We start from the raw sequence: 19,333 nt of genomic DNA, 5'->3' as shown, positions 1-19,333 counted from the left end.
AAAAGTTTTGAGATCCTCAACAACTTGTATAGTAGCAATGGTAGTGTGTGTAGGAAGGCTCTTACTTCTCTCTTCCTCTTCTTTTTCTCTAGCCCATCTCTCCTTAAGTTTGTCTAGCATTCTTATGTTATCATTAATTTGGACTTGGATATCATTCATGGGTGTGGTGTTCCTTTCCTCAAGTGGAGAAGTTCTAATTTTAAGCATCTCTACATCATGAGCTATGTTGTCCACCTTCAAGGATAGACTATCTAATTTTTCTAGTTTCTCTTCTACACTCTTGTTGAAGGCCTTTTGAGAAGTGATAAAATCCTTAAGCATGCTCTCTAATTCAGAAGTGGAGTTTTTGGTGCTAGTATAATTGTTATTGATCCCATAGTTGTTGGATGGGAACGGTCTAGGATTGCTACCAAAATTACTCCTATAAGCATTGTTATTAAAGTTGTTCCTAGAGATAAAATTAACATCCACTTGCTCTCTTTCTTGAGCAACCAAAGAATTTAAAGGAACATCATGAGGATCAATAGGAGCTTGCTTAGTAAGTAGAGTCATGATCATGTCAACCTTATCATTAAGGGAGGAGATATCCTCGACAGAGTTTACCTTCCTACCTGTTGGAGCTCTCTCGGTGTGCCAATGAGAATATTTTGTCATCATCTCATACAATAGCTTTGTGGCAGCACCAAGTGTAGTTGACATAAAGGTTCCTCACGCGGCCGAGTCTAACAGATTCCGCGAGGTAAAGTTCAATCCTGCATAGAAAGTTTGGATAACCATCCAAGTAGTCAACCCATGTGTAGGGCAATTATTAACAAGAGATTTCATACGTTCCCAAGCTTGAGCAACATGTTCATTATCCAATTGCCTAAAATTCATAATCTTACTACTCAACTGGATAATCTTAGCAGGCGGGTAATACTTCCCAATAAAAGCATATTTGCACTTATCCCAAGAATCTATGCTATTCCTAGGCAAAGATTGAAGCCACACTTTGGCTCCTCCTCTCAAGGAGAAAGGAAAAACCTTAAGTTTAACAATATCACCATCTACTTCTTTATATTTTTGCATATCACAGAGCACAACAACAAAAATCAAGTGCAAGGCAGCATCATCTCCAGCATCGAAGAAATGATCTTTCATAACTAGGTTCAGTAAAGCAGGTTTAATGTCATAGGACATGGCTCCAGTGGCGGGAGCAGCAATAGGAGTGCAGATAAAGTCATTGTTGTTGTGACTAGTGAAGTCACACAACTTGGTGTTTTTAGTGGAACCCATAGCAGCGGCAACAAGCAAGAGCAAAGCAACTAATTTTTTTGTGGTTTTTGGTATAAGACTCTAAGGCAAAAACTAAAAAGTAAATAACAAGACTAAAAAGCAAAGGTAAAGGATAGCGTGCAACTCCCCTATCTTGAAGACTGGAGTCCCCGGCAACGGCGCCAGAAAACTTTGCTTGATGACGAGATGATGTATATACTTCTTGCACCCTGTTGGTTACCCCACATGGAAGGTTGAGATGTAGTCAGCAGCAAGTTTTCCCTCACACGGGAGCTGTAAGGTTTATCAAACCAGGAGGACTCCTAGGCTCAACAAGTAGGTGTATTCCACCCTAGCGCTAGGAGAAGACATGTACCTGCACACACACAAATAACTTTTCTCCCAACGAGTATAGAGAGGTTGTCAATCTCTCCGGCCTTGTAGTTTGCAAAGGATCAAAACACAAGCGGGAAGGTAATAGTGATTGCAACGGAAAAGTAAATGAAAGTAGTAAATGATGGAGGTGTAAACAATGATGGTGATATGGACCGGAGTCACATGATGTTCATTAGTGATGTCTCTCTCCCAAAAAAGATAAACAACTATGCTTGGCTAAACAAATTACAGTTAGGCAATTGACAGAATTATGAACGCACCGCAATGTTAATTATGCTACTTGATAGTTAGAGGTCCAATAGTAATGGGCAGTACGCCAATACAAGTAGATCATTTATTCATCAGCATCTACTTACTAATCATCCATCTTGAGATATCTATCCAGAACATCTCGCCGGTATTAAGTTGCGGGCCCCACCCAAAGTGTAAACTCAAAGCAACGGACAACTGCATTAACGAACTATGTGTAAGGTAAAAAATCCTTGCAACCGTGGTCGCAAGCACCGTTGTTTTCTCCCTGGTGGCAACAGCACATCCCCTAGTCTCATGTTTCTGTCACTCAAGCTAGACATCGAGGGGCATGAACCCACAATCATGCATAACGCTCCCTCTTGGAGTTACAATCTACTACTCGGCCAAAGCAATAAATAGCAACGGAGAACATGCATGAATCACTAAGGAACATAATATAAAAGGATAATCAAATATATAACTCATAACAATCTGAACATAATCTCATAATCCATCGGATCCCAACAAACCGAGCATAGAAATAGCAAGAGAATTACATAGATGTCTTGATCATGTAGGGCAGCTCACAAGGACTAACCATTGAAGCACAAGATTGGAGAGAAGACATCACATAGCTATTGGTAAAGGACTCATGGTCCAAGGAGGACTACTCACGACATGTACGGGAAACATCCATGGTGGCGGAGAAGCTCCCGGAGGTCAATCCTCCCTCCGGCAGGGTGCCGGGAAGAGGTCTCTTGATGCTCCCGATCTCGAAAGCGCTGCGGCGGCGGAACGATGGAGAAATGCGTGATTCTGGAAGTTGTGGAAGGGTTTCCTCTCAGGACTCTAAATATAGGCCAAAGGAGGGCACCGGAGGAGGTGGGGCCCACCCAGGCAACCTCCTGGCGCGGCCTAGGGCCTCTGGCCCATCTTTTGTTTTGCTGATTTTTTTATGTTTTTCTTCGAATTTTTCGGGCTTCGGAAAATTGGGTAAAACCCCTGCAAAATTGACATCAACAGACAGAAACTGGCACTGGGTGCACTAAGTTAGTAGGTTAGTCCAAATATGTGTAAAATGATATAAAAGTGTAGCAAAACATATAACATTGTCACCCAAAAGATCATGGAACAAGCAGAAATTATAGATACGTTTGGGACGTATCACCTTCTCACAAATTCTCCTTCACTTGCTCTACTTTTTATTTGTTGTTATATTTTTTTTCTATAAAAAATAAAACATATAATCTTGTTCCTTTTACTCCCGATAAGGAGGTGCTTAATTTTATACAAAGGGGGGAGAAAGTTTAAGAGATGCTTCGCACAAGATTTGCAATGCTCAAAATAAATAAACTCATAAGCAATCCCCCAACATATTGCTTTGTAATTTCTATGTGGGTATTACTACTTGGTATATATTTGTACTTGATACTATTACCAGTCGTAATTTCTTAATGAGTCACACTTCGGTTGCTTTTAAAGCCATGGAAAATTTAGTTGGATCACCACCTATTATCATTAACGAAAATATTTTGACCTTGGAGCATGTTATGAAGAGGCTTTATATTATTGAAAATAAAATGACTACTAAAGAATAAATTGAGGAGTTGGATAAAAAGCTACATAATCATATCACTCAATTGGGGTCAAAGGTATGAATTACTTTGAAAGCAGTAAAGGAGAAAGATACAACTATTAATGAGTGGGTAGAGCAAGGTTTGAATAGAACTGATAAAATAGAGGAAATCATTTATAAAGTGGGTTCCACTTTCAGTCCCTCCAAAACTAATACTAGTACCTCTCAAAGGAAAAATTCCAAGGTTATATATGTCCCCAAGAACACTAGTATCACTCCTATCAAAAGAAACAAGGATCTTAAAATGATTAGTGCACATCGTAATTTTATAAACATGATAAGAGACCCTATATTCAAGTATCCTATTTTTCCAAAGAAGCGTGATTGTGTTATTGAGGAGCTTGATAAGAAAGATGGCAACAATTGAAACTATGCATTATGCCTAGCTAGGGGCGTAAAACGATAGTGCATGTTGGGAGGAAACCCAATAGTTATCTTATTTTCTTGTTCTACTTTATGTTTGTGTGAGATGACATGATTATTGCTACTGTAATGATTGTGTTTTTATGTTTAAATTAGTGCTTGTGACAAGTAAATCCTTTGGGATGATTTGGACGCACAGTAGAATTGATATGGTGCAAAAACAGAAACTTTGGCATCCATTGCAGAATTTCTCTAATTTTACTGGAATGTCTTTTTGATCTGAATTTTAACAAATTATTTCTATAAACATTCATGTGGTCATACTAATTTTTCAGAATTTTTGGAGTTACAGAAGTAGGGTGTATTTGTTGATCACTACAGATTATTCTGTTTTAAACAGATTTTGTTTTTGCTTGCATACTTAGCTTGTTTTGATGATGCTACGAATTATATCGGGGGGGTATAAGTCATGGATAAGTTATAATAAAGTACCTTATGCAATAATAAAATATAACAATACCTAATTTTTATGGTCCGCCTATCCTACTAACGGATCTCATGAGTTTTCTGTTGAGTTTTGTGTGCTGAAGTTTTCAAGTTTTGGGTGTTATCACGATGGATGAAGGAATAAGGAGAGGCAAAGATCCTAAGCTTGGGGATGCACCATTTACCCAAGCCAAATTCTAGTAAGATTCGAGCGTCTAATCTTGGGGATTCCCCAGAAGGCATCCCTCTTTCGTCTCAATCCATCAGTATGTCACTTGGAGCTATATTTTTATTCATGATATGTGTTTTTCTTCAAGACTCGTATATTATAGTTTGATTTTTTTTATTTTTACACAATCATGTTTTGTTGGATACATACACTTGAGAGAGATACATGTTCACCATGACTTGTTAGAATACTCTATGTGCTTCACTTATATCTTTTCAGCTAAGCAGTTTCTCTTGTGCTTCAGTTATATCTTTTAGCGTACAGTGGCGTATAAATTTTATAGAAAATAATTGCACTCTCGTTCTTCAATTAAATTTGTTTGCGAGTTAATAAATAGTGAAGGTAATTTTCATGGGTTATAAGACTAGTCCAAAAGTAACAGGTATTCAAGGAGTGCATAATCAAAACCTTCATGTAGCACATAAAAGAGAAATTGTGAGTTAATGATGTTGATGTGGTAATACGAAAGGGCGTGAGTGCATGGTTGTTGGTTAGTAAAAATATAGATAGTTAAAGGGTGTTAATTATATATTCATTTTAAATATTGGTTATGGCATGGTGATGATGTGTGAGCATCCTTATTCCTCGTTGAAATCCTAGTGTTGTTTAGGTTGGGGGCACGCGATGGTTAACTCCTACCAACCTCCTCCCTAGGGGCATGCGGGTAGTACTTTGATTCGAGAGAGCTAATAAAATCTTGCAGTAATTATGTGAGTTCTTTATGAAGAATCTGAATCCATGGATGTACGCACTATCACCACCTCATATTTTCTATCCTCTTTGGTACAGTGCATTGCCCATTCTCACCTCGAGGATAGGCGTGAACTTCGGTGATGCATCCAAACCCCCGCGACATGATACACTCTGTTGCACAAAAGTCACCTTATATTTTCCTCAAAACAGCCACCATACCTACCTATCATGCATTTCCATAGACATTCCGACATATATTGCCATGCAACTTCCATTGTTACATCATATGACTAGTACAGTCATTGTCATATTGCTTTGCATGATCGTAAGATAGCTAGCATGATATTTCCATAGCTTGTCTATTTTTTGATATCTCTGTATGCTAGATCATTGCACATCATGGTACACTACCACATGCAGTCGTATAGAGTCATATTGTTTTATAGTATTTCATATCAAGTTTTAAGTAAAAAATAAGTGTGATGCTATTCACTATTAGGGCACTGTCTCAGTGAGGAAGGGATGATGGAGACAATGATTACCCCAAAGTCGAGATGAGACTCCAGATGAAAGAAAATAAAAAAGAAAACTAAATGAGATAAAAGAGAGAAGGGACGATGCTACTACCTTTTTTCCACACTTGTGCTTCAAAGTAGCACCATATTTTTCATATAGAGAGTCTTGTGCTTTGTCATTTTCATATGCTAGTGCGAATTTTTTATTATAGAACTTTGCTTGTATATTTCGATGACGGGCTACCTCAAATTCCCTACTCCTTGCATTGAGTAGGATGTACACCCACTTAGATTCAGTTGAGTTTTCATACACTTATACCTCTAGTGCATCCATTGCATGGCAATCCCTACTCCTTGCATCGATATCGATTGATGGGCATCTCCATACCCCGTTGATCTGCCTAGTTGATGCAAGACTTTCTTCTCCACTTTTACCCCTTTGAAACCTACCGCAATAGTTTGTTCCACCTATATTCTACATCCATGGTTCACACTCATGTATTGAGTGAGTAATCAAAATGTGAAGTGCATTAAGAAGTAAGATACAATTGCATGTCTTAACACCGTGATGCTTGACAGTCCTATTTATATGGTAAAGACGCAACCATGCCATGCTAATATGAAAAAAAATGAATGGGGGTAAACATTCTTTAAAGACACAGCCATGCCATGCTAATATGAAAAAATGAATGGGCGCAGGTGGGTAAGTCTCTCACGCAGGGTGGGTAACTCTTTGAAAGGACGTGGATGTCGCCTAGAGGGGGGTGAATAGGCGCTTTAAAATAATTAAGGTTTAGGCTTGAACAAATGTGGAATAAAACTAACGTTTAATATGACAAGCACAAAACCTACAAACAACTAGGCTCACCTATGTGCACCAACAACTTATGCTAAGCAAGATAAACAACTAAGTGATAGCAAGATATATTACAATAAACAATATGTCTATCACAAAGTAAAGTGCATAAGTAAAGGGTTCGGGTAAGAGATAACCGAGGCACGGGGAGACGATGATGTATCCCGAAATTCACACCCTTGCGGATGCTAATCTCCGTTAGAGCGGTGTGGAGGCAAAATGCTCCCCAAGATGCCACTAAGGCCACCGTAATCTCCTCACGCCCTCGCACAATGCAAGATGTCGTGATTCCACTAAGGGACCCTTGAGGGCGGTCCCCGAACCCGTACAAATGGCAAACCTTGGGGCGGTCACCGAACCCGTACACGTGGCAACCCTTGGGGGCGGTTACCGGTACCCGTACAAATTGCTCGGGGCAATCTCCACGACCTAATTGGAGACCCCGACGCTTGCCTGGAACTTCACACCACAATGATTGAGCTCCGAGACACCACCAAGCTTCTAGGACGCCAAAGCATCCGCGAAGAACAATATCTAGGGTACTAAGTACCAAAGGTAATAAGCTTCTCAAACTTCACTTCCACGTATCACTGTGGAGAACTCAAACCGATGCAACTAATGTAATGGCAAGAACACACGAAGTGGTCAAGTCCCTCACACTCAAATCCCTCCACAACAACGAAAGCTATGGAGAAATATGAGAGGGAGAACAAGGAGCTCACAAAGAACTCCAAGATCAAGATTCAAGGGGTTCCCCTCACATAGAGGAGAAAGTGATTGGTGGAGATGTGGATCTAGATCTCCTCTCTCTTTTCCCTCAAGAACAAGCAAGAATCATTGGAGGGATTGAGAGTAAGCAAGCTCTAAGAATGTCAACAATGGAGGTAGAACAAGAGCTCAACCGATAGATAAGGCCAAGGGGTAAGAAGACCCCCTTTATATAGTGGGGGAAGGAATCAGACCGTTACCCCCACTTACAGCCCGAGCCCAGCGGTACTACCGCTGGCTGCAGCGGTACTACCGCTGACCCTCCGGCGGTACTACCGCTGGCTGCAGCGATACTACCGCTGACCCTCCAGCGGTACTACCGCTGGCTGCAGCGATACTACCGCTGAGCCCATGGTAGCGCAAAGATACTACCGGGCCAACCACCGCCAAGAAAGTCTTCGCAAAAATGTCCGACGCAGTACAACCGCAAAGAAGACGGTACTAAAAACTTGGAGCGGTACTACCACTGGCCAGGGGCGGTACTACCGCTAGCTCTAGCGGTACTACCGCTAGGGCCAGCGATACTACCACCAACTCTAGCGGTACTACCGCTAGGTCCAGCGGTACTACCGCTCGCTACTGAAACAACCATAACTTTCGCATACGAGCTCCGAAACGAGCAAACCCAAGCTTGTTGGATTTAGGACGACAAGAGCTATCCAAACAGTTAAGACCATGCAGATATGAATATGCCAATGATATAGAGATGTGAGTCCTCTATGAATGAAGAACCGGCAAAGACTCCAACATCGAAAACATCATAGTAGATGCATATGGACTCCGTTTTCGATGAACTCGAGCTTGTCACGAAGATGACCATAAGCTCTAAAACTCACAAATAGAAACACCAAACAAGAACCAAGAAGTATGATGCAAGGATGCAAATGGTTTGAGCTCTCAACGAACGATACGATCAAGCTACTCACTTGAGAGCCCCCCTTGATAGTACAACAATCTATCCTAAACAGAAAACCTATCAAGGGCAAACCTATACCTTGCACCTCGTCCTCTTGAGCTAGATGATGATGATCTTGGCTTCCTCAAGATGGACCACCTTTCTTGATTGCGTTGGCTTGATGAAGACTAGTTGATTGCTCCCCCATACTCACTATGGGTGAGCCACTCTTCAACATATCTTCACAAGTCCATTGCCAACATAATGGACGGCAAGCTTCAAGCATGATATCTTCGTGCTGATCCCCTTGAACTTGCACATCGCAATCTTGATGACGATCACAACTTGACGTCATACTTCATGGGTTGTATGAGATCTTCCCTTTGACGCAAGCCCATGGAAACACACCTAACCCCCACATAGAACTCCCACGAAGACCATGGGTTAGTACACAAACACGTAATGGACAATGCTTACCATATCATGGGATCACTTGATCCCTCTCGGTACATCTTGTACGCTTTGTGTGTTGATCATCTTGATTTACTCTTTGTCTGAGATCTTGATCAACCATGTGTCTCTATGACCATTCTTTGGATAATACCTTGAATACCATCTTGGTCATCATATAAACTCCTTGAACCCAACAGATGGACTTAAAGAAGTGCCTATGGACAAATCCTATAAATGTAACTTAAGGCAACCATTAGTCCATAGGAATTGTCATCAATTACCAAAACCACATATGGAGATATGTGCTCTAACACTCTTTCAGGCGCGGCACTCAACATTTTAAGATCTTCATCTCTCTTACTAGAGGGTTCACCACTGTTTTTAGGAACAAAAACAAACTTGGTGGCATTATTGTGGGCAAAATTTGGAGTGTTCTGAACAGCGGCAAAAGCGGAACCCAAGTTGGTTATAACATCCTCTAGCTTGCCAATTCTAGCGGAATCATGACCTAGTTTTTTGTTAACTGTGGGTTCCCTCTCCTTTAAATTTTTCAAAGTCATTCCCACCTTGGATCCATACTGAGTGATTTGATTGTGGATCTTTTTATCCAAATTTTTAATGAGTTCACTCGTAGCCACTTTATTTTCAATGATATCCAGCCTACGCATCACATGTTCCAAGGTTAAGGTAGTTCCATTAACCATGAGTGGTGGTGAGCCTACCAAATTTATTAAGGCACCATAAGAATCAACAGTATGGCTACCCAAGAAATTTCCGCCTACGATTGTGTCAAGAACATACCTATTCCAAGGGGAAATACCCACATAAAAGTTGCGAAGCAGAACGGTAGTAGATTGCTTACGAGTAGACCTGTTCTGAGCATTGCAAATCCTATACCAAGCATCCTTTAAGTTTTCTCCCTCATTTTGTTTGAAATTAAGAACTTCGCTCTCGGGAGTATCGCTCAAAGCGATAGGACTAACCATAAGGATAGGTAGACTATCCCCACACAAGCAAACATAAAGCAAGCGAAAGAAAAGGGTGAACGAGAAAAGCAAATATTTTTTGTATTTTTTTTTCAGAAGTGGGGGAGAGGAAAACGAGAGGCAAAAGGAAAAAAAGGTAAATGCAAGAGCTGAGTTTGCGACATTTACTTGGATAAGCTTCACTTAGAATAGTCACCGGTGCCAGAAATTGACACGTTGAAGGAAGACTATTCTTGACTTGATACTCTCCGGCAACGGCGCCAGAAATTCTTCTTGCTACCTCTTGAGCTTGCGTTGGTTTTTCCCTTGAAGAGGAAAGGGTGATGCAGCACAGTAGCAGTAAGTATTTCCCTCAGTTTGAGAACCAAGGTATCAATCCAGTAGGAGTGTCAAGGCAAGTCACTAATGTACCTGCGCAAAAACAAACAAACTTGCACCCAACGCTATAAAAGGGTTGTCCATCCCTTCACGATTAATTGCAAGGTGAGATCTGAAGGTGGAAAGTGCAACAAAGTGAAAGTGTAGAGCTGAAAATATGATGTGAAGTAGACCCGGGGGCCATAGTGTTCACTAGAGGCTTCTCTCATGATAGCAAGTATTACGGTGTGTGAACGAATTACTCTCGAGCAATTGATAGAGCCGCGCAAAGTCATGATGATATCTAAGGCAATGATCATACATATAGGCATCACGTCCGAGACAAGTAGACCGATACTGTCTGCATCTACTACTATTACTCCACACATCGACCGCTATCCAGCATGCATCTAGTGATTGAGTTCATAACAAACAAAGTAACGCCTTAAGCAGGATGACATGATGTAGAGGGATAAATTCATGCAATAGATATAAACCCCATCTTTTTCCCTTGATGGCAACAACATGATGCGTGCCTCGCTACCCCTTCTGTCACAGGGTGAGGACACCGCACGGTATGAACCCAAAACCAAGCACTTCTCCATTGCAAGAATTATAGATCAAGTTGGCCAAATGAAACCCACAACTCGAAGAGAATTACAAAGATACGAAATCATGCATATAAGAGATCAGAGGCAACTCAAATAATATTCATAGATAATCTGATCATAAATCCAAAATTCATCGGATCTCGACAAACACATCGCAAAAGAAGATTACATCGGATAGATCTCCATGAAGATCATGGAGAACTTTGTATTGAAGATCCAAGAGAGAGAAGAAGCCATCCAGCTACTAACTATGGACCCAAAGGTCTATGGTGAACTACTCACGCATCATCGGAGAGGCAATGGTGTTGATGGAGAAGCCCTCCGTGTCCGAATCCCCCCTCCGGCAGGGCACCAGAACGGTCCCCAGATGGGATCTTGCGGAGACAGAAGCTTGCGACAGCGGAAAAGTATTTTCGTGGCTCTCTCTGGTGGTTTTAGATTTTTGAGGAATTTATAGGCAGAAGAAGTAGGGCAAAGGAGCCACGGGGGGCCCACAAGCCTGCTAGCCCCCCCCCCCCAGGTCGCGCCTAGGGGGCTTGTGACCTCCCCGGGGTCCGTTGCCTTGGTTCTCAAGTTCCATGTGTATCTTCTGTTACGGAAAAATCTTTCCGAAGGTTTTATTCCGTTCGGACTCCGTTTAATATTCTTCTCTGAAAAGGGTCAAAAACATGGAAAAAACAAGAACTCGCACTTGGCACTGATTTAATAGGTTAGTCCCAAAAAATATATAAAATAGCATAATCATACAAAGAAAACATCCAAAATTGACAAGATAATAGCATGGAACCATCAAAAATTATAGATACGTTGAAGACGTATCAGAGCCAATGCCTCATGTTGCATTCATAGAGCCGATTTGCTGGTTGTGGACAACCAAAAATGCCCAAAGGCACTATCGGAGGCAACAAGCTACAGTATAGAAACGCTCACCATGTCAACAACAAAAAGTCATGAAACCTACCCAAACTATGAGAGCCATGGCCCATGGCATCCACCGGTCTCACACCTCCCAAAGTTTTCTAAACACCTCCTCGTCGACCTGTTGTTGACACGTCTGCCGGACAAAGTCCTCCGTAGTCGGGCATCGTCGTCGTCGATTGTTGTGGGAAGCAGCTTCGCCCCATGGCTCCTGGCCTCGCAGCCGTGTGGGAACTCGGAAGTTACCGATTAGGTAGATTTGGGTAGCTAGACGGGCACCCGTCTAGCCACCCAAATTGAGTCTGGAAAAAATAGTTCAACAATTTGAAAAAACATCATGGATATTCAATAAAAAGTTAACGGATTTGAAAAAAGTTCATGAATTTGAAAGAAGTTCCCGGATTTTGAAAACAAATCATAAATTTGGGAAAAGTTTGTGGATTTGAATATTTTCATGCATTTGAAAAAGTTCATGGATTCAAAAAAGTTTACAAATTTGGAAAAAGTTCACGTGTTCTGAAAATATGCTCACGGTTTTGAATAAAATTATAATTTTTTTTAAAAATCACACATTTAGAAAAAGTGAAAGGAAAAAAGAAAAAGAAAAAGTTCGAATGAAAGCCATCCAGAAAACCAAAAGAAAACTGGTCATAAAAAGCCATCGCTAGATACATTTTTTTAAAAGAGGCGCTCCTAGGAATCAAACGCTGGACCTGTTGGTTGCGGCCACTGAGCTAAGACTCTCAAAGAATTTTTCATACGGATTAGGCTACTTTTATACCTTACTAAATGAGTGGAAAAGAAAAACAACAATGCCTATTTTGATGAGTGAACAAAACCATCTGATCCAAATATCATATCAGTGGGCAAACTTTTGTGCAAATATCAACTTTTGTGCAAATATCAGCGCATTGTATGCTCCGTAGACATGAAACTAGGTACAAACACCACGACAACTTCTACATGAGGAAAAAAGTTGTTGAAGACGGATCCGTGATAACTTTTATTTTGAACCAACCCAGAATGCAGTGGCAGCTTCGATAAGGATAGCGGCAAACATTAGTCGGTTCGGTTCCATACAAGGTACATTTCAAAGCAGCAACGACAAGCCTTGCCGTCGCTTCTTGAAACATTATTAAGCTAGTCATTTCACTTTACAGGCTAAGGTACACAGAAAAACCTAGTGCTGAATTTCTGGGAGCCATCTTCTCAGAGCAAATGGAAATTTCATCAGCGCTCTTGATAGACACCAAGCTTGTTAGTGGCCCAATTTTTTCAGTTCAGGCCAGAACACAGTTAGTTTCATCCAAATAATTCTTCAGTTCAGGCCAGAACACAGTTAGTTTCATCCAAATAGTTCTTCAGTTCAGGCCAGAACACAGTTAGTTTCACCCAAATAGTTCTTCGGTCCAGTGACAAACAGTTTATTCTCTCCTCTCTCCACATAGAGCAGAAAACTAAACCAGAATACTAGTTCTCGTGGACGAGCACCAGTAGGTCCTATTGGTACTTTCAAGTGCATGTAGTCGAGCGACTAGATCTTTTACCTTCCATTGCATCCTTCTTTTTTCTACAGACGGAACAAAGACAAGGACCGCTCGATGGTGTAGACGGGGCAGAGCAGTAACCTCCTCCATTATCTGTTATTAAATCTTCGAATGGCACTTGGTCAACTTGACATATTGCACAGCGAAATGGGGGTAAAATTGCTTTTGACAGGGAATTCCTACCCAACCTGCAAAAAGTAGGGGACAAGATGTTACTATGCTGTCAAAAGGCCTAGAATGAACACGGTGAAGTAAAATGCGAGATGGCATTCTTCAAGCAAACAAAAATGTCAATGAGCAATATATCTCAACAGCCAAGTGGACACACTGATAAGAGAAGCATGAATGACTGAGGCCATCAATTAATTATACAGCAAATTGTATATGGAATAGCCGACGTGGGATGCTCATAGCTGTAGATGCAGTTTGTTCATTCCAGTCCTAACCATTCTTGCAAACCTGACCTTCTACTGACAATGAGAAAAGTAGGGTCCGTATTGAGGTGCTGTAGTGGCATAGAAGATAGAATCCTATCTTCCCGACCACCTACTAGTCTACAGAAGTACTACTGCAAGAGAAATGCAAGCTACATTACCTATTAACAAAGGTGATATTCTATTACATTACCTATGTTCCCTTACTGGAAGAAGCACAACAACTCAACAAATGACTATACAAATAGAAGTCATCTCAAAATCCTGGTTGACCATCTCCAGTCAGAATGTGACGAGAAAAATATTTCATGGAGAGCTTGTGGAATGTTGGTTTACGGATTTCATGAAATATTAAATAGCTATAGATGAGATTGAACAACTGGCGCCAAAAAAAAAAGACTACCGCTGATTCAGAAACGTTCAATTAGGGGGTGGATACAACCACTTGTTCTACACCATCCCAAAGAAGTATCATATATCATCAAACTAAACCAAGGATAAGGACATAAAAGTGAAGTAAAAGGAAATTAGCCAATGACAAATAACTGCACAACTAAAACCATGTACTTTACTGATATGCATAGTATGTAAAACAATATAAACTGTAAGAGAAAAAAATAAGAACATGCCTTTCTTCCAACATTGCAGAGCCTTCTTCAAATAATTCCTCCACAAATCCAAATGAAGCAGACTTTTGTTTGTTACCAAGCTTTCCAACAGAGCTATGGGACCTCCTACCAAAAAGAAGAGACCTCAACTTGTTCTGATTTTGCTTTGGAGACGACGGTGGTGGTGTTGAACAATGATCAGATGGAATGATATCAACAACTACACAAGTTGTGTCATCTTTCAGTCCAGTTGTCTTTAGAGCTTGCTGCACAAGCAAAATTGATCCCAATTAGATGGTCAAGACAATCAAGCACACCGTAGAAAGTATGGGACAACTTAACAACTGCAGCGAAATGCATACTGACCTTAACAACAAGCTTTGCAGCCAATTCTGCAGGCAAGCCTCTGCATGCCTGCGCTGCAATCTCTGAGGACACCGCATCCCATATTCCGTCTGATGCAATTATTAGCCTTCCTCCAGCACTAGAGAGCTAGTGCAAACCCAAAACACACGTGTCAGTCAAGATGCACTAGAATAAGCTACGCTCATGGCATTTGATCAAACTTCTGAAATTCACCTTCACTTGCTTGACATGTGGAATTGGCACAATGAACTCCCCAACATCGGTATCTCCAATTGATCTTGAAAGGCACAGTCCACCTGGCCAGCATCGGAGAGGACCAACCTATAAGAACAAACAGAACGATTTACACCAAAGTTCATATCCAAACATGCAGTTGTATCCCCAAACTGTTCCCACTAGAGCGCTACCTGCTGTCCACCGCAGAGGTTCAGCCGGCTGACCTCCCCTCCACTCGCAGTGACACGCTCCCGCTCCTCTGCATTCTCCTCTAGCCTGTGGTCCACGGTTAGCAGAGAGACCACACCACCTTGAGTGTCAAGGATGCACCTGGAGTCTCCGACTGACGCCACGGTCACGGTGAACCCATCGATGACGACCAACGTCGCCGTCGTCCCTGACATTTCCCCTGCTCCAATCCCCAAAGTCATCAGCATCTTTGTAATGAGGTTTGCCGGGGAATATAGAGGCGTTGCAGGGACCTCTCTCTGAGCCTCACCCTTGCGCTGGAAGTCGATGTCTGTCTTGACGAAGCCTGCCACAAGCGCGCGCGGCAGCACCTGCAACCAGTCCTCGCGGCTGATACCCTGCGGCACGGCATTCATCACGTCGTCGAGCAAGTGCTCCTTGCTGAACACCGCCGCCGACACGCCATTGTGACCGTCGAACACCTAGAGTCAGCAGATCCGAGAAACAAACATGCCCTCACATGGCCGAACCCGAGAGAGAAAAAACAAAAGGGGGGCTGCGAATAAGACAGCGCGCGTACGGCGAAGACGGAAAAGGACGAGGAAGGGTCGCCGGGGATGCGGAGGCAGTCGGGCTTGACTAGGAAGTAATCCTCGCCGCGCTTGGCGAAGCCGGAGTGGCCGTACCGCACGAGAGGGCGCTCGGAGCCGCCGCCGCGGAGCTCGCGGCCGATCAGCGTCGCCAGAGGCAGCGCCGGGGGCAGCATCTCCTCATTTGAGGCGCCCTCCATCACAGCCCCCTGCTGCAGTCCTAGCGAAGAAGCGTCTTCCCAAGAACCCACTCAAATGGCGCCATTTCTTGCGGGGAAAAGCTCTGGTCGGCGGCCCCGGCGGGGAAGAAACCGAGCTGGATCTGAGACGACGCGGCGGGACTTCGTATTTCGGAGCCGGCGTCGCAATGCGGGTGGCGACGAGCTGGGGTTTGGGGAATTTGGTGAAGGGAGTAAACACAGAAGGGACAGAGGAAGTCCGCCGAGAGGAGCAGAGTATTATGGTTTAGAGACAAAGTGGGGGGTTTGGTCCAAGTTACTGAAGCTAAAAGCTTACTAAAATAAAATAAAGAGTACTTGCAAGCTTTTAAAATAGGACCCCGATAAGTCTTAAAAGTTGGACGCTGGTAAAATCAAATGTTTTAATGATAATTCAATTTGATTCAAGGATGATAAATTTAGTAATAAATATGGCTTATCGTGGACAAAATTTAAAATTCAGGATTTGTTTTGTTCCATTTAAATAAATAAAGAGTGTAGTGGAGTGGCTAGCCCAGCGGGGCTACGTAGGACTAGTGCTGATTAGCATAGCTAGGAGGTCAATGGTGGTTTACAACTTTAGATTAAAGAAACATGTGTGTCTATCTGGATTTGCTCCTACTTGTCGACTGACCGTCCGAGTGTGTATGCCTTTTTTTTTTTGAGAAACCATGTTGCCAGCTAAGAGCGTGATTAATAATATAGTTGGTTGTTGGTTTGCAATGTGATCCCTTCATTTTTAAATATAAGTTTTTTTAAAGATTCGACTATATACTACTCCCTCCATTTCAAAATATAAGACCATTTAGGGATTTCATTAGGAGACTACATATGGAGCAAAATGAATGAATATATACTCTAAAATATGTCTATATACATCCGTATGTAGTTTATAGTACAATCTCTAAAATGTCTTATATTTAGGAACGGAGGGAGTACATACGGATGTATACATATTTTAAATTGTAGATTTATTCATTTTGCTCGGTATTTAGTCCGTAGTGAAATCTCTAAAAACTTATATTCAGGAACGGAGGAAGTATATATATAACTAACTTACAGTCGACAAGCAGAACAGTTAGATAAATATGTACTACTTTATGGACACATGGTTCACTTCACTCTCTCACGTAGTGTCTAAGAGCACGTGCTCGAGTCGGCTGTCAATCTATAATGCTTATCCTTTCTCTCATATTCTCTTTTCTCCAACTCAATTAAAATACAATATTTAATGTCTTGCAGCCTGCCTATATCACCTTATTGTAATTGTTCTAAACTCGATGTCACGTTGGCCATTTATGATTTTGGTGTGAAGTCATTAACCCATGTTATTGCAAATCCTCTGCTAAATATACTTCTTCCTGAATAGAATGCATATACATATTTAGTTGTGTAGGCATGATCATGAACATATTATAGTGCATTGAAGTGGCACAAAATGACTGGTCAATGATTTATTGGCATCAAAGGCCATAAATGAACAATGGGGATGGATTGTCGTCCTTAGGGCATCTCCAACGCCGACCCTCAAACCATCCAAACCGCATGGTTTCAATGTGTTTTGTGATCCAACATGGGCGGTTCATTGACCGGCCTTGGTGTGCTTTTCTCCGCAAATCGGAACCAAATTATGGGGCTTTGCGGGCGTCCAGACGACTTCATGCCCATGCCTGACAACCATGGCCCACCCAAAAAAACCTCATGCCTCTCTGGGCTTTCCATCCAATGCATTCCACTTCACGCCGCATTCATGTCGATCCAGAGCATGAACCGATCGACATTCATGTTGAGCGATGAATGCGGCCACTCGGGCGTCGCGGCTCCAGTGTGTAGGTCGTGTCTCGAGAAACCAACTCTGGTCGATGCGCTGCATCGAAGAGGGCTTACCGGCCCTTCACATGGCCTGGTCGCGGCTATTTAAGTCATGTATGATTGTAGGGAAACGTGCTACGCACCAAAATTTATGTTACACGATATCACCCTGGATCACTATGAAGATGGTGGTAACGATTGGACTCATCGAGGGTATGGAGTAGCGGAAGCTGTGATGAGTCGATGCAGCCCAACGATCTCGTCGATTCCCGCAGCTAGGTTACACCCCCGAGTCGTGAGAGTTCACCGAGTCAAGAGTCAAAATAGACGACCCTTATGAGGTACCCACATGTTTCGTGTAGTAGTTCGATAGAGCTTCGATGTCTAGGAAGAAGAACTGCGAGAAAACAAGAGGACGAGAAAGCATAGCGGCGCCTCTCATCTAATTAGGAACCTAAACACCTAGGCCAATTAGACCGGGAGAGTGTGGAGCTATGTAGGAGAGGGGCACTTGGATTTGATGTGTCTCAAGAGGGATGCCTCCCCACATATATATAGGTGATGGAGGAGGAGGGGCGCCATCCTAGGAGGAATCATTCTCCTTCTCTGCTTGGTGGAGGAGGGAAGGATTTGCTCCCTAGTTGGATTCGGCCTACGGGCCTGCTGTTAGGGCATATTTCTCCCCAAGTGGTTTTGGTGATTGATGACAATGCATGTGCCGACTAATCGTGTGCATTGAGCATTTCAGATAATTCATGTCTAGGCACAAGACAATTCGGTGCCCCTCGGAGTCTATCAAAGAAGGTTGCTTTCTACGTTTCTTTTCAGTGGATTTGAGTCGTAGGAAAGCCGTACTATTAAGAGGGGGCCGCTTTGGAAAGGTTAGGGTGGAATCAACACGTACACATCTGTTCTTTTGCACCACCTTTCCTTCGCTTCAATGGAGCTCCAGTTCGTTTCCCCTGTCTGTGCAAAGTGTCAGCGGTAGTACCGTAGGTGCCAGCGGTAGTACCGCTCTAGGAGCGGTAGTAGTTTTTTTTACTACCGCTCTCTGGCGGTAGAACCGTCTGGTACTACTAGATCGGACTTTTGCACAACCGCAGCCTCAGCGGTGGTAGGTGCTACTGCGACAACAGACCTTCCCTGGCAACAGCGCCAGGAATCCTGCTGCTACGACTACGCCTATAGGGACTTCCTTAGCAAATATGCAAAGGATTTCCCCGCGGCCTTGGAGCCTTGCATTGGTGTTCCCTTGAAGAGGAAAGGGTGATGTAGCACAACGGCGGTAAGTATTTCCCTCTGTTTTGAGAACCAAGGTATCAATCCAGTAGGAGGAGAACGTCAAGTCACAAGTACCTGCACAAACACAAAAAGCTTGCACCGAACTCTATGAAGGGGTTGTCAATCCCTTATAGATATTTTGCAAAGTGAGAACTGAAAGCAAAGAGTAAACAAAGCAAAGTAAACGTGAAAGTGGAAACGATAGTTGTGAATAGACCCGGGGGCCGTAGTTTTCGCTAGTGGCTTCTCTCATGAAAGCAAGTAGACGGTGGGTGAACAAATTACTGTCGAGCAATTGATAGAACCGCACAAAGTCGTGACGTTATCTAAGGCAATGATTATATCTATAGGCATCACGTCCAAAACAAGTAGACCGATACTTTCTGGATCTACTAATATTACTCCACATGTCGACCGCTATCCAG

General features: G+C 42.6%; 1 protein-coding gene across 2 annotated transcripts; it reads right to left on the bottom strand.

Annotated features, from left to right (window-relative positions):
- Positions 1-12,683: 12,683 nt before the first annotated feature.
- LOC123448852 (probable protein phosphatase 2C 33) lies at positions 12,684-16,069 on the bottom strand. Of its 2 annotated transcripts, XM_045125878.1 has the most exons (7): positions 15,588-16,068; positions 15,318-15,489; positions 15,010-15,227; positions 14,816-14,923; positions 14,603-14,728; positions 14,258-14,502; positions 12,684-13,382 (listed from the first exon to the last, which is right to left on the bottom strand). In XM_045125878.1, the coding sequence occupies exons 1-7, from the start codon at positions 15,795-15,797 to the stop codon at positions 13,160-13,162; spliced, it is 1,302 nt and encodes a 433-aa protein (XP_044981813.1). In that variant the 5' UTR covers positions 15,798-16,068; the 3' UTR covers positions 12,684-13,159. The 2 variants fall into 2 exon arrangements, with proteins under 2 accessions (XP_044981813.1, XP_044981812.1); XM_045125877.1 differs by having other exon boundaries at positions 15,010-15,489; positions 15,588-16,069.
- Between the last annotated feature and the right edge of the window lie 3,264 nt (positions 16,070-19,333).

The sequence above is a fragment of the Hordeum vulgare genome, chromosome 4H, assembly GCF_904849725.1.
Source record: "Hordeum vulgare subsp. vulgare chromosome 4H, MorexV3_pseudomolecules_assembly, whole genome shotgun sequence".
Classification (NCBI taxonomy): domain Eukaryota; kingdom Viridiplantae; phylum Streptophyta; class Magnoliopsida; order Poales; family Poaceae; genus Hordeum; species Hordeum vulgare.
This window is presented reverse-complemented; position numbering and strand designations above follow the sequence as displayed.